General features: G+C 43.3%; 1 protein-coding gene across 1 annotated transcript in view; it reads right to left on the reverse strand.

The window, feature by feature from the left end:
* NID2 (nidogen 2) overlaps positions 1-13362 on the reverse strand; it is a 58198-nt gene extending 44836 nt beyond the window's left edge. Inside the window, 3 exon segments of the mRNA XM_026698729.2 lie at positions 9330-9635; positions 13072-13172; positions 13175-13362. Coding sequence (XP_026554514.2) covers positions 9330-9635; positions 13072-13172; positions 13175-13271 — 504 coding nt within the window. The 5' untranslated portion in view covers positions 13272-13362.
* Positions 13363-14277: the final 915 nt, after the last annotated feature.

The following is a 14277-nucleotide window of genomic DNA, read 5'->3' on the forward strand; positions in this document are numbered from 1 at the left end:
GTAAAGATTTATGTGGAGGAAAGTTCATTCAGTTCTTTGAACTCTTGTTCTTCAAAACATTTTAATAACTCTGCTCTCTGCCCCCATTTTAATTAAGAAATTAGTCCGTTCCCTCTTTTTTTTATCTGCAATTCTGCATTACGGATTTTTCCCCTTTGCATTCTGTTTGTCCCTAAGAAAGCTAATATGAACTATTGAAGTCACTCCTGCACTTATCAATTAGTTCAATTTTCTGGGTTTGTACAAATCATTAAACTAAGATGTCCTCTAGATGCAGCAGGACTGTAGTTTCAAGTGTTTCCAGCCTTCATACTATACACCAGATTAAGATAGGATACTATAACTGCTGAATGTATTGAAAATAAATACAATCATTTATTTAAAAAAAATACTTAAGAAGTAAGATCTCTGTAATTAATGAAGGAGATTTCCCTTCCATGTTTCTCCCCAAAGATCACAGGCCATTATTAAACTGCCTGCCCAGCATCATTTATCTTTCTGTCCTCCTGTTTTATCTTCCTGGCCTTTAGCAAACTTCTTTTTTTTCCCAGCTACAAGGGAAAAATATTTTCCTCTTTTTCATAATCACCCCACTTGGGAAGCAGAACTTTTCAGGAAAAGTTTCCATCCAGGACAAAAACAGAAGTGAAAACTGCAATGCTTGATAACCAAAAAAGGGAGAAGACTTTGCTCATGTTTGCAGCATAAAAGCCACAACCCAAATCCTCAGGTGGAGACGGTTTCTGTGACTGAATGAAGAGAGGTAAACCTCAGGGTTTGCCTGTGTAACCCTGGGCCTCACCATTGAGCCATGCCATTCCTAACTAAAGAGACATGTTAAATAAGAACCATTAAACAATACTATGAACATGTGAAGAACTTTATATTATAAGGAAGCGCAGAACAGGTGGATTTTTTCAATGTATGTACCTATTGACTGCTACATCTTAACCAGACAGCCATGGAGATCTTCTATCCAATAGTATCTTATGTGTTACAGAATAACTGCCTAACTCCTGATCTCCCCTAATAGCTTGGTGAGGAATCTGGGCATTGCAGTTCAGCATCCCTTGGGACTGCAGACCTTCTAACATCCCTGACACAATGCAAGCAACAGTCAGGCTGCATTTAAAAATATACATCTGGAGACCTGGATGGCCCCCAAGAACAAAGCATTTGGACATCCCTAATGAAATTAGGAAGCTTCTGGCCAAGATTTTTTTTTCCCTTCTCAAAACAAGCTTTATAAGTGCTAAGTAAATAAATAAGAAGATAGTATCTGTTGACATATCCAGGGACACGAATGCAAGGGCAAAATTAAGCATTGAAAATCAAGCATCGTTTTTTTAGAAAAGGAGCAGATGCTGAACTCCATAGCAACCTCAGTCATATAAATTATTTTTAGGGATTTCACTGTCCGTGACAACTATTTTCCTCTTGCCTCAAGTAGTCACAATTTTAAGGCATAAAAACCTATCCAGGAAATGACAGACCAATCAGCTTGACATCACTAGCTGGGAAAAGCCGGAGGGAATTGCTAACACTTTTGGAAGATAGACTCAAGATTCAGAAGGATCTTGACAGACTTGAGCATTGGGACCTAGCCATCAAAATGCAGTTCAGTAGTGAGAAAAGTAAGGTCTTGCACTTAGGCAGGAGAAACCAAGTGCACAGCTCAGCCGTAGTAATAATAAGAGGGATCTAGATGTCCTAGAGCAGGGGTCTCCAACTTGCGGACTTCAACTCCCAGAGTTCCTCAGCCAGCAAAGCTTGGAGATCCCTGTCCTATAGCAGTGGTCGCCAACCAGTGGGCCGGGGACCACTGGTGGTCCTCAAGAAATGTCACCCTCAAAGCACCTCCCCCAAAGCAATTAATCCAGGATGCGCGGGAAAACAAGGCTGCGCCACCCACATGGCCCGTGGGAACACAAGGCTTGCGTCGCTTGCATTGCGAACAATACAAGGTAGTGAGGGGAGGGGGGAAAGGGTGGAGGGGGAGAACTTGCTTGGCCACCAGGCTTCTTCTTTCCGCTTCTTTCTTCTTCTGCTTTTGGCTGCATGCAAGGAAAGCAGCAAAAGTCTTTCTTTCTCTCCCTCAAATACCTCCAGAAATGAGTCTTTGGGACCATGCAAATCTTTGGGATCCTGCTCCAAGAGGCTGTGCCGGCACGGCAAGTCTCACAAAGACTCATTTCTGGCAGAATTTAGGGGAGAGAAAGAAAGACTTTTGCTGCTTTCCTTGCATGAACCCAAACAGAAACGGCTGTGAAAGTCTGACTCACAGACAAACACTATACAGAAACCTGATGATGGCAGATGAGATTCTGCTGAAATGTTGCTACAACTTTAAAAGCACAACTATAATGACGTGGGAAAATACCCGAACAAAGCTGAATACCATACATATAAATACATATACATACACATACACATACACACACACACACACACAATCAGTAGAAAAACTGGGTGGGGAATTTTCCTGCAGAATTTTTTGGGGGGCTTTTCCCACAGTCTCTCTGGTCCACAGGATTTAAAATTATGAGTTTGGTGGTCCCTGAGTTCCAAAAGGTTGGCGACCCCTGTCCTAGAGGACAACCACTTAGGTATGAGCCAGCAGTGTGCTGTGACTGCCAAAAAGGCCAATGAAGTCCTAGGCTGTATCAACAGAGCGATAACATCAACATCAGAAGAGATAGTACCATTTTATACTGCACTAGTGAGGCCACACTTGGAATATAGTTTCCAATTCTGGTCACTAAGATACAAAAAAGTTGCTGAGATTTTAGAAAGAGTACAAAGATGACAAGAGGTCCGGATGCTAAATTGTACAGTGATCAGTTAAGGGAACTAGTTATGTCTAGTCTAACAAGGAGGGCTGGGGTTACATGGTAGTTATCTTCCAGTACTTGAAAAACTGTCACAGAGAAGAGTGGGTCCATCTATTCCCCAAAGCACATGAGAGTATGACAAGAAGCAATGGGTGAAAGTTCGTTAAAGAGAGATCCAACCTGGAATTAAGGAGAAATTTCCTAACAGTGAGAACAATTAATCAGTGGAATGTCTTGCACCTTCCTCCATTGCTGGAGGTTTCCAAGAAAATATTGGACAACCATCTGTCCGAGATGATATAAATTCTCCTGCCTTGAGCAGGGGTTTGAACTAGAAGACATCATCCAGCCCTATGATTCTAGGTAACCAGGGAAAGCCATTTGATTGATCTAACCTCCAGAACAATATGTGAGAATCTGTCCAAGTCTTGCCACCACCAAGGATGGCGATGATGATGGTGGTGATTAGAGATTGTCAGAACCCCTATGGCCATTCAGAGTATTGGGAACCAGTTGCTCTAGACTTCTAATAACAGAATTGAGTTTGTCCAATATTCAAGCTCAAAACCTTTGCATTCAAGGAAATCTTCTCATCCCTAGGTCCCTCTTCGCAACCAGATATCCTCCAGAGTTCTGTATAAGAATTGTCCCACATGAAAAGCACTGGATTTAGGAAAAGAAACACTGTTTAAAAAAATATGACTATTTCTTTCCAAATTACCATGCCGGAGACCCCCAAAACTCCTATTTACATTTCATAATACTGTTTGAAGCCTAAGACAATGCCTCTCTTATACATAGCCCAAAGGACACCAGCCATAAGATTATTCCCACATTATAGTTTAGAAATTGATGGCCTAATGGAACATGGATTCTTGAAGCTTGTTTATTTCCCAAGGTATGTTTAAAGCAGTTTCGGCATCCCATTGCCTGCCAGCTCAAGAATTCCTCCAGATCAGTTTTTCTTCAAACTTGGTAACTTTAAGATGTGTGGACTTCATCTCCCAATGCTTGCTGGGGAATTCTGGGAATTGAAGTCCACCACATCTTAAAGTTGCCAAGTTTGCTCCAGATCATCTAATGGTCATACCTTAACATCCTAGGAAGTACTTCTCATTGTCCAACCAATTCCTGATCCACGTACAAAAGCCTGCTGTATACTTCAGCACCAGCAGTGGAAACAATGCAAGAATCATTTCAGAAGACTCTTTAATGCCTGATGCATTTTCCTAGAGACGTGACTGCCAAGGGAAACAGACGTCTCCCTGTCATCTGCTGGGAGGAAAATGGAGTGGAAGGAAACAGGCAGAGATACTGAATACAGCTTTATATGTGCCACATGGCTAGTCTAGTCTGCACCTTATCTTACCACCTCAAGTACAGTGCTTAAGAGTTAAAGCAAAGTTTAACCCTATCTCATCTCAACCCCACAGCCCAAGGCTGAATTGGCTTTTGGGCACAGAACCAAGACAAACTAGGCAAATCATCTGATACTTTTCATGGGCCAGATATTATCCTGGGCCAGCTCAGCTTCTGACCATGGTTCCCATCTTCCTAAGTCAAAACTATTTTCCATGGCACCTTGGAAGCAAGGTTAAGCTCTGTTGCAATATCATGACACATCAGTAGGAAGTCACGTACACAGAAAACCCAATACACATACAATACACATATAGGGTGACACTGTGGAACAGCAACATGTAAAACATGAATTGGCTATAGCATAAGGTGTAGCCATATATGGCAATATTCCCTATTCCTGTCTAACTTCCTCATGCGTAACCTAACCCCCCCCCCCCTGCTTGCTGCACAATAAAAGAGAGGTGCGTAGTACTAACTGGGCTTCCTCTCACCAAAAGAAACCTTTGTGTCGCTGTCATCTTTGCCACTAAGAGGAGCCCGCCCGGACAGTCTGCCTGGGTGCAGGTCGTCAGCTGACTGATTCATCCCGGTACTGGGACCCACAACGCATCAAAGCTCACCTAAACTCTCCATCCCCTTTCATTCTTCCAGAGCAGGACTATGATGAAGCTAACCAAGCAACTCATAAACTGACAAGGAAAAGTCTTCTACAGTGCAGCTCTTGGACATGCCGGGCTCAAACCCTGCATTTTCTCCATGCAAAGCACATACGCAACCAATGAGGCTTGGCTTTTCTCAAAAAAGCATAGCCAGAGTTCTCTTAATGATGGGTTTTTTTTTCCCCCTAACAGGAACGGGATACTGTAAAAGTCATGGAAAGAAGCTTGTGGGCCTCAGCCATTTGCTCTCAGCAGCTTCCAGAGATCAGGGAGGGGCTCTCATTTCACAGATTCTGAGCATTTTCAGATGGCAAGCCTTCATCATTCCTGTCAGGGTTATAAAGGAGGGATTGTTGTCAAATGGCATATAAGCAGACCTACAGAACTGCTGAGCTGTGTAAACAGGGCTAATTTGGGAGGGAGAGATCTGGAAAGGAAAAACACCACAGTTAGAAACCTGGGCAAATAAGGCAAGGAGGGGGAAGCACAGAATTTGGCATTAAGGCACTTAAGACCAAGCAGGACACGATTCAAAGCCTGATCTGCTGGAGAAGCTCTGCAAAAATCTCTTTTGCCAAGAATGAAAAGCACGTAGGAATCCTGCCAGAGGATTTTTGCAGAGCTTCTCCAGCACCCCCCTTCCCCATGGGTGGATCGTGCCCTTAGCAAACAAATGGACGGGTGAAAGAACAAACAAGGGTCACAAGGAAACCAATAGCTTGCTGAGAGCTTTAAAGGGGAAAATTGACAGATAAAAGGATCCAGGGGCTTAAGGGTCAAAGGGCAACAGCAAAGGTCAAATGGATGCTGATTTACAAAGCCACTTTCAATGGACTTTTGAGAATGGGTGACCCAAAGGGGGCACATTCTACCATTCCTTCTGGAGGAACAACATTGTGGAGGAGCGGGGGAAATGGGAACCAAAATTCGCCACCATACCCTACCAGAAAACATTATATCCCTGGTTAGCAATTCCCCTCCCGCACCTTCTGTTGCAAATGTGTCTTATGGTAACTCCTCCCCTTCGTGCAACATACAAAGAGCCTCAAGTTGGTCAGACCAAAGTCTTTCTTGTTCCTTATTGCATTCCTGCTAATACCAACCAGATTCAAGGGAACCCACCAACAGGATCCTAACTCTGAAGTTAAAATATAACCACCACGATCAGAAGCCAGTGATAAACTCCAGGAATGTGTCCAACCTTCTTTTGAAACAATGCACATTGGAAAAATTCACTGATGTGCAGCAAAATGTCTAACAGTAGAGTTTGAGACGTATTTTTGTCCATCTCCACTGGATGACCTGAGATTGGGCTAAAAATAAGCATCTCCTCTTTCATTTTTTTCCCATAAGTCTACATTTAGATGCTTATTGTGCATCATTGTTAATTCTCCTTCTTCCAAGCCAGAGGGACAGGCCATAGTACCAGGATCACATGCAACCTTAAACCCTTAAAGTCCAGTGCACTGTAAAAATTCACTTTCCTGCCAATTTGAGATAGGAAACATAAAAACCATTACAGCAGATCTAAATTGAGCTGAACATAATGTTGAAAACAAGCTTTCCTGTATACATCCTTCCATTTCAAAAAAAAAACTCTAAAAGGAAAAACAATTCCAAACACAGAGAGAATGCAATTCACTGCCCCTGCTCCTCCAAGATCTGAGGAATATAACTCCAGGCTACAACTTGTTTTCCAACCATTGTTTTAAAAACTCAGAAATCCCAAAGTCTTTCCTCGTGGATTGGTATTCATTCCCTGGATCATTTTTTGCCCTTTGTTACGTCTTTTCTGTTTGGACTGCAGTGGTCTGATTGCACCACAAACTCATATATGGCATTACAACTACCATTTGTATTTATTTATTTGAGGACTTTTTTAATTGTCTTAATTTTTTTAATTGTTCTAAAATTTTACAATCCTATAATTGTGAGCCACCCAGGGGCTCCAATCCACTTGAGATGGAGGAAGGAGAACTAGCCTTAAGCTACAAGGGGAAATGGTTTAAGGAGCTGAAAGGCAGGTTCATAAGAATTGCATATACCTACTAACTATGGGAACCAATCAAAACTAAAGCTGGTGTATGATTTTTCAGAGGTCACATAAGGCACTGAGATTGACAGGCTAGACCAAGCTCAATACAGATCCTTTTTTTTAAAAAAAAAACCCTGACATTTTCAGATAGCAAGCTGGTATGTTTCTCCACATTTGGAAAGCAAAGCCAGCTCTCCATGGATAGGAATGGCTTGGTCTTATTTTCTTTCTCCCTTTTTTTTTAAAGATGGGCGAGTCCACGTTGAAAACAAAATACAATAAAATGCATACCCGTCCCATTATAGGAATGTTATTAGTGTCTCTTTTCCATGTGCTATGGAAAATATGAAATAGGCAATTCCCTGCTGACCTACAATTGCATTGTTTGGAGCAATCCACCCACCATCCCCAACTAAAACCATTTAAGGCAGCAAGTTTCAAAAATAGGAAATTATCTTTACTTCCTCCACCAAAGGGTTGTCTCTGTTTGGCTGCAAAATGTGAGAAAACTCCTATTCTTTTCAGACAAGCATGCATGCCTCAAGGTCATGAATCAAAAAAGACTGCCATACAGGAAAGCCATCCATAAAAATGAGAGAATACATGGGAATGATATTTACCAAAATTAATTTTAACAAATGCATATTTTATCATAGCTTAGTTTAGTCCTGGGCCCTCCTCCTTTGAGAGCCATCACCAGAATGCCTCACAAAGCTTAGTGGTCTAAAATAAAGACCTCTTATTTTGAAAACTCTATAAATGCAAACTTTTGCTGCATGAGAACTTCTTTCCATACTACATGGAAAAATCTGAAAATCTGTTTTTGTGCAAAGGTATACTTAGACTAGGCCACACAACATCTCCATTTATCAGCCTTAACTTCAAACATAGGTTTACACTGAGATCACATTTGTCCAGCCAGTTTAATGCTGTCTTGCACCACTTTTTCAGGATCTTTATTTCCTATAGTAAAATCTTCTATTGAGATTCTAGAGAGAGTGCAGAACAGAGCAACAAAGATGATTAGCGGACTGGAGACTAAAACATATAAAGAACGGTTGTTGGAACTGGATATGTCTAGTTTGATGAAAAGAAGGACTATGGCAGTGGTGGGATTCTATTTTTTTACCTACCAGTTCTGTGGGCATGGCTTGGTGGGCATGGCGGGGGAAGGATACTGTAAAATCTCCAGTCAGAAGTGATATTTGCTGGTTCTCCGAACTACTTAAAATTTCTGCTACCGGTTCTCCAGAACTGGTCAGAACCTGCTGAATACCACCTCTGGACTAGGGGGTGACTTGACAACAGTATTCCAATATCTCAGGGGCTGCCCCCAATAAGTCAAGCTATTCTCCAAAATACCTGAGGGCAGGACAAGAAGCAATGGGTGGAAACTAATCAAGGAGAGAAGCAACTTAGAACTAAGGAGAAATTTCCTGACAGTTAGAACAATTAATCAATGGAACAACTTGCCTCCAGAAGTTGTGAATGCTCCAACACTGGAAGCTTTTAAGACTTTTCTTTTAAACAAATGTCTGCAATTAAATCAGAGATTTTCAGCATATATAATATATGCTCTTTTTTTAAAAAAAAAGTCACATCATGGGGCTCACAGCTTTTAAAGGTCCCATTTAGGACCTTCCTTCCTGCTTCTATGGTTTCATCTGAAATTTCAGATTTTCAGGATTTTCAATGCAACTTCAGAAGAACTACAAACTTCCTTCTTTCCTTCCTTCTTTGTAAAAAAATGATTATCAGCCTGGCATTATTATATATTATTAATCTGAGGCCTTTGATTATTATATATTATTAATTTGAGGCCTTTTGGGCCTAGTTGTCCTCCCCTTACAAGCTGTTTCCAGGGCCCAGGGTTTCCCTACCCCAACAAATTTAAAGATATGTGGATCTCAACTCCCATAATTCCCCAGGTCAGCATGCTGAGTCCCCATCTTGGCCAGGAAATTCCACACATCTTGAAGTTGCTGATGTGGAAAAATACTGATTTAATCCCATACTTGCAGAGCCTATTAACATAATACACACAATGTCCTTATCTCATTCCAAGCAAAATTCAAGAGTCTTGTTGACAGGACAAAGGCATCTATTGACATCAAATTTCTCCCTCAATTTCTATCTCAGCCTTTCAGAGGGAGAGGAGAGAGATTGTGGAGTCTTGCTCTCTCCGTCCCCTTTCCCCTTTGCCACTGTCTCATCGTATGAGGACAGAAGTGCTCTTGTTCGAATGTCCCATGTGACATCAACTTCTAACCTCCTCCCAAATAACAATTGTAACAATCAACTTTCTATGCTTGATATTTTCTCTCTTTTTTAAAATAATTTCATAGCATCCTAAAAACTTGGCCCAATGGCTACAACATGTATCTCTGTTTAGCAGGCTACGGACACAAATCACAGGAAAGATGCCACAAAGCATCAACTCACCTGTTTGGAGGGTGCAGAGTTGCGGGTGACCTCTTCATAGGCTCCTACATCCTTCCAGGTGACAATGAAGGCATGATGCGGGACAAAGGTAGTGGCTGTGGGAAATCCAGCTTGGATAAAGTGAGCCGCCTGCTCCAAGACTTCTCTGGAATCATCCAGCCGGTAATAGATTTTACCTCGTCCGTGGCTGGTGTCAATATCTGAGAGAAATGGAGCAATGGCAGGGAAATCTGTAGGGAAATCATCGTCCACATACTGGGTCTCTCTGGGGAAGTCCTGAGTTGAAATGATCCCATTGGTTCCAACCTGTTGCAGCAGTCAGGAAAAGTATAGTGAGACAAATCATGTCCACCTCTGAATAGTAAATGAATGGTTTTCTCAATCCATTAAAGAAAGTTACCACATGTTAAAAACCCTTCAGTACAATATTGCAGAAAGGGTATCCCTCAAGCATTTTCAAATCAAACACTGAACAGTGATTATTCTAACTATCCAGTCTAGACCAAGGATGTTCTGACTGGACTTTCTCAGAAGCCTCTATTAGGAGAACTTTATTGGAAAGATGACTAATTGTGGCCAAACATCATGGTTGTAGCCAAAAGGGAGCACTAGCTTTGTTCCATGATACTTTTTTCATTTCACATAGGGCAGCTATTCTCTGATATTCTGGATGATAACCTCCATTACTGTTCTGTTCCAAGAGAGCCAACACCAGACAAAGGCAGCAGCCCCCACCTTTTAAGGTTTCATCTACAAATTCTGTTTCTTCACAGATAAAAGGCTGCTTCCAACTAATTAGCTCTGACAAGAAAGAGCCCGGCCAAGTTGTTTTCCAAAGCTGCCAAAAACCCACAGATAAGAAATAGTTTACAAGAGTTTTCAAATAGTAACTATAATGTCCACGAGGCTGAGTTTCAGAGTGTCTTTGCCTTCTGCAAAGAACACTTCTTCAAACCTGGCTTTTATCCTCTTGAAGGAAGGGCCATTACCTTGCAGCCTTACTCCCGAGTCCCCCATGCTGCTATAACTGCTCTCTCCTATGAGCAATCCTGCGTGCACACGCACTTGACACAGGCTCCTCGGGAACCTCCTCATCGCTGCTGCCAGCCCCCACAATCTCTGAAGGCAGAAGTCTACTCCCTAATGGTCCTGGCCCCTCATCTGAGTCCTCGCTCTCCTCCACCATCTGCACCTGCTGCTGGCTAACCACAACAAATACTCCCAACCTGACCAGTGGTGAGATTCAATTTTTTTTACTACCGGTTCTGTGGGCGTGGCTTGGTGTGCGTGGTAGGGGAAGCACACTGTAAAATCTCCAGTCAGAGGTGGTATTTGCTGGTTTCTCTGAACTACTCAAAATTTCTGCTACCAGTTCTCCAGAACTGGTCAGAACTTGCTGAATACCACCTCTGAACCTGACCCAAGGTCAAGAATGAGGTTCAATGAATCATTCTCTCACTCCAGAAAAAGTTACCAAATTTCTCACAAAACACAGCAGTCATCTGCAACGCTTGTTTGTGTTCCACCTTTATTATTTTTATAAATAACGCAAGATGACAAACATATCTAATACTGCTTCCTCCTCCTATCTTCCCCATAACAGTGACCCTCTGGGGTGGGTTGGCCTGAGAAAGAAGGATTGGCCCAAAGCCACCCACCTGGCTTTCATGTCTAAGGTAGGACCAGAATTCACAGCCTCCTTGTGATTGGTCCAAATTCACCCAACTGGCTTTCAAGCCTAAGGCAGGACTAGAACTCACACTCTCCTTGTGATTGGCCAAAGCACTCATGCCTAAGGGGGTACTTCCTGCTTCCTAGCCTGAAGCCTTAAGCACAAATTACACAGCTCTTATCTGAAACAGCCTTAATATGAGCGTTGCCAAGCAGACAGAAGAGAAGCTTTTCATTTGCTGTTATAACTGATACAACAAATTATTCTTTACAGCTAACTATAACTATTGATAAAATGACCTCTGTGTGATACTATGTGAAATAAGGAGTTTATGTTAATGGGTCATTGTCCCACAGGGCTTTACCAGCAGGTCACTTTACCAATAGACAGCAGTCATGAAAACCTAAACTTTATGAATGTATAAAAAGAATTAATCACTAAATCTTCAATTGGACTCTCCCAAAATATTAGATTAAGCTAACATGAGTGTGATAATCTATGATTCAGCATAGTGTGGGAACCAAGTGATTGTCTTGATATATTGTGTAAACAGGGCCATTATTCAAGGCATCTTCAGTTTGTTTATGTATATGTTAGGTAAAATAATATACTTTTGGCCAGGAACTCAAGGCAGTATATCTAGCACTCCTTCCTCTCATTTTCCCCACCTCCCAATGAGGTAGGTTAGGCTGAGGGAGAGGGACCGGCCCAGTCCCCCACTGAGTTTCTGTGGCTAACAGAGGATTCGAACTTGGATCTCCCCAATGACAGCCCATTGCCTTAATGCAATGTTTCTCAACCTCAGCAATTTAAGGTGTGTGGAGTTCAATTCCCAGGATTCCCCAGCCAGCTAAGACAGAGCAGGTCATAAAATGGGATGCGGCTCCCTTAACTGTCTTGCTTAGCAACAAAATTTTGCACTCAATTGCAGTCATAAGTCGAGAACTATCTATTCACCTATCACGAAAGTTGAAGCAATGAGAAACAGTGTATAAAACAATTCACGGTTAGACAAAGGTTGCACAAAGTTCTGGTGTAAGAGGGAGGAAGAGAAGATTCTCATAAAAATAGATATAACAAACTTCAAGTGAAACTGGGTGGGATATTATCAAGAAGAGGCTTTGGGGCAGTCTATAATTAATTCCTCCTTGGATTTCCTGACTCGATTCTAGTCTGTAGATTTTTTTTTCTCCCTCCCATCTTTGGAGCTCTATGCCATCAAAATCTTAACAATACCATATCTGACTTTACGCCTGAAGCGCAACGCCAGGACTAGATGTTTCCTTCCCAATATACCACAAAAGGAAAGCTTGAGAACTTCAGAAATATATTCCTCCTATAAGAGGAAACTGGTTTTTAATGCCTTATACAGAGCTGCGTTTCTTGCCTGGGTTTTTTTGTTTTTCAAATTTACTAAGCACGGAGTAAAAAGTATAGGTGCCAGTAATCCACATCTCTGGTTGCATTAATCAGGCTGTTTTAAGGCTTTAGAGACCCAGCTATCCTTTTTTGCCAGCCCACAAGACATCTGCCATCACAAGCTGCTAACTTTTGGCAAGTTCTAATTCGACCACCACGTTGGGCCTCCTAGAAAGAAATAGAAGAGCTATTGATGTCATTTGACTGAGCATCAGACTGGAAAGAAATCTTCGAGCGAAAACAGAGCCTTATTAAGTACCCAGGAAATTCTTGGGCTTGCAGCTCAGGCTGAGGCAGAAAAGACCCTGGGCTGGCGCCCTGCGCTGCCTTTGCCCAGGCTGCTCTCTCCTTCACGCACTCTTGCATGGATCGCACATTTGTTGAGGAAGGGGAGGGGGCTGGTTTTTCTTTCTCCCCACCCCCCCCACCCCAGCCAGCTCCGATCCTCCAGATCAAAGGTCTCCAACCTTGGCAACTTTAAGACTTGTGGACTTCAACTCCCAGAATTCCTCAGCCAGCAAAGCCAGCAAAGCAATTCTGGGAGTTGAAGTCCACAAGTCTTAAAGTTGCCAAGGTTGGAGACCCCTGCTCCAGATCCCTCCGGGGTGTAGACGGGAAGGGGCCAGAGGTTGACCATGGCCGGACACTTACGTAGAGCTGACTGAAGTGGGTCTCGTAGAAAAGCAGCGGGCTGGGCAAGGGCGTGGGCACCGAGGTCTCGTCGTCTCCTTCGGGCAGCTCCTGGTCCCCTGGGGACCCCCAAAGCGGAAGAGCTGCGAACGGGGCAGGGCAGCCCCCCAGCCCAACAGCCGCAGCAAGAACAGAGAGAGGAGCGGAGATCTCCCGAGCATGCTTGTTGCTTGGCCCCTGCGATGGACTTGTTCCTCCCGGGCTGGAGTGGAGTGGAGTGGAAACCACAAGTCCCAGCCCTGGGAGCCGCCTCCGCAGGCATCCCACCCCTGAGTTCCCAGGACTGGCCCTGGGCGTGGCGGGAGGCGGCTCCCGCGCCTCTCCATTGGTTGCCCTCCGCCCGGGCCGATGACCAATCCCCTCCCAACGAGCAGCTCCCCCGCGAACATCTGGATCTCGTTAACCGCTCCTCTGGCACGGCTAAGCCTTTCCGAAGGGCCCTCTGGGCTGGAGTCTCGGAGTTGGGCAACTACTTCAAGGGGTCCCGTTCCGTTGGCGCCTCTTGAATTCCGCTTCTCATTGGCTGGACTGCGTCGAGCCCCTGGCAAAAATAGGCAACCCGACCTGGGCTGTTAAAAAGAAAAAAAATAATCCCTAAAACGACGGACTGGGTGGCCGGAAGCGTCTTTGCTAACAGATAATCAAAGTTGGAAGGGGCCTTTGTAGGTCATCTAGTCCAGGGGTCTCCAACCTTGGCAACTTTAAGACTTGTGGACTTCAACGCCCAGAATTCTTCAGCCAGCTTTCTGGGAGTTGAAGTCCAGAAGTCTTAAAGTTGCCAAGATTGGAGACCCCTGATCTAGTCCAAGCCCCTGCCCAAGCAGGAGACCCTACACCATTTCCGACAGGTGGGAGTCCAATCTCTTCTTGAAAGTCTCAAGCTACTCCTAATGGTCAATCGGATTTTGCAGACCGATATGGTGAGCCGTGCAAAAGGTGATATTTCCATTTCATATGAAAGAGCATTGATTCACTGACAAGTTTCAGACATTAGTTTACTGCATTTCTAATAATTGACAGTTTGGACAATTAAGGAACTTTACCAGCGTTGTGAGATAGGTTTAAACTTCAGGAAGGTTAGCCAGCCACTACATACATGGGTTTTGTTTTGTTTTGTTTTGTTTTTGCTTAATCCATATTCCGACACTGAGTAGCATTAGCTCAAAC

This window comes from Pseudonaja textilis, chromosome 1 (assembly GCF_049901715.1).
Source record: "Pseudonaja textilis isolate UNSWEBS1 chromosome 1, rPseTex1.2, whole genome shotgun sequence".
Classification (NCBI taxonomy): domain Eukaryota; kingdom Metazoa; phylum Chordata; class Lepidosauria; order Squamata; family Elapidae; genus Pseudonaja; species Pseudonaja textilis.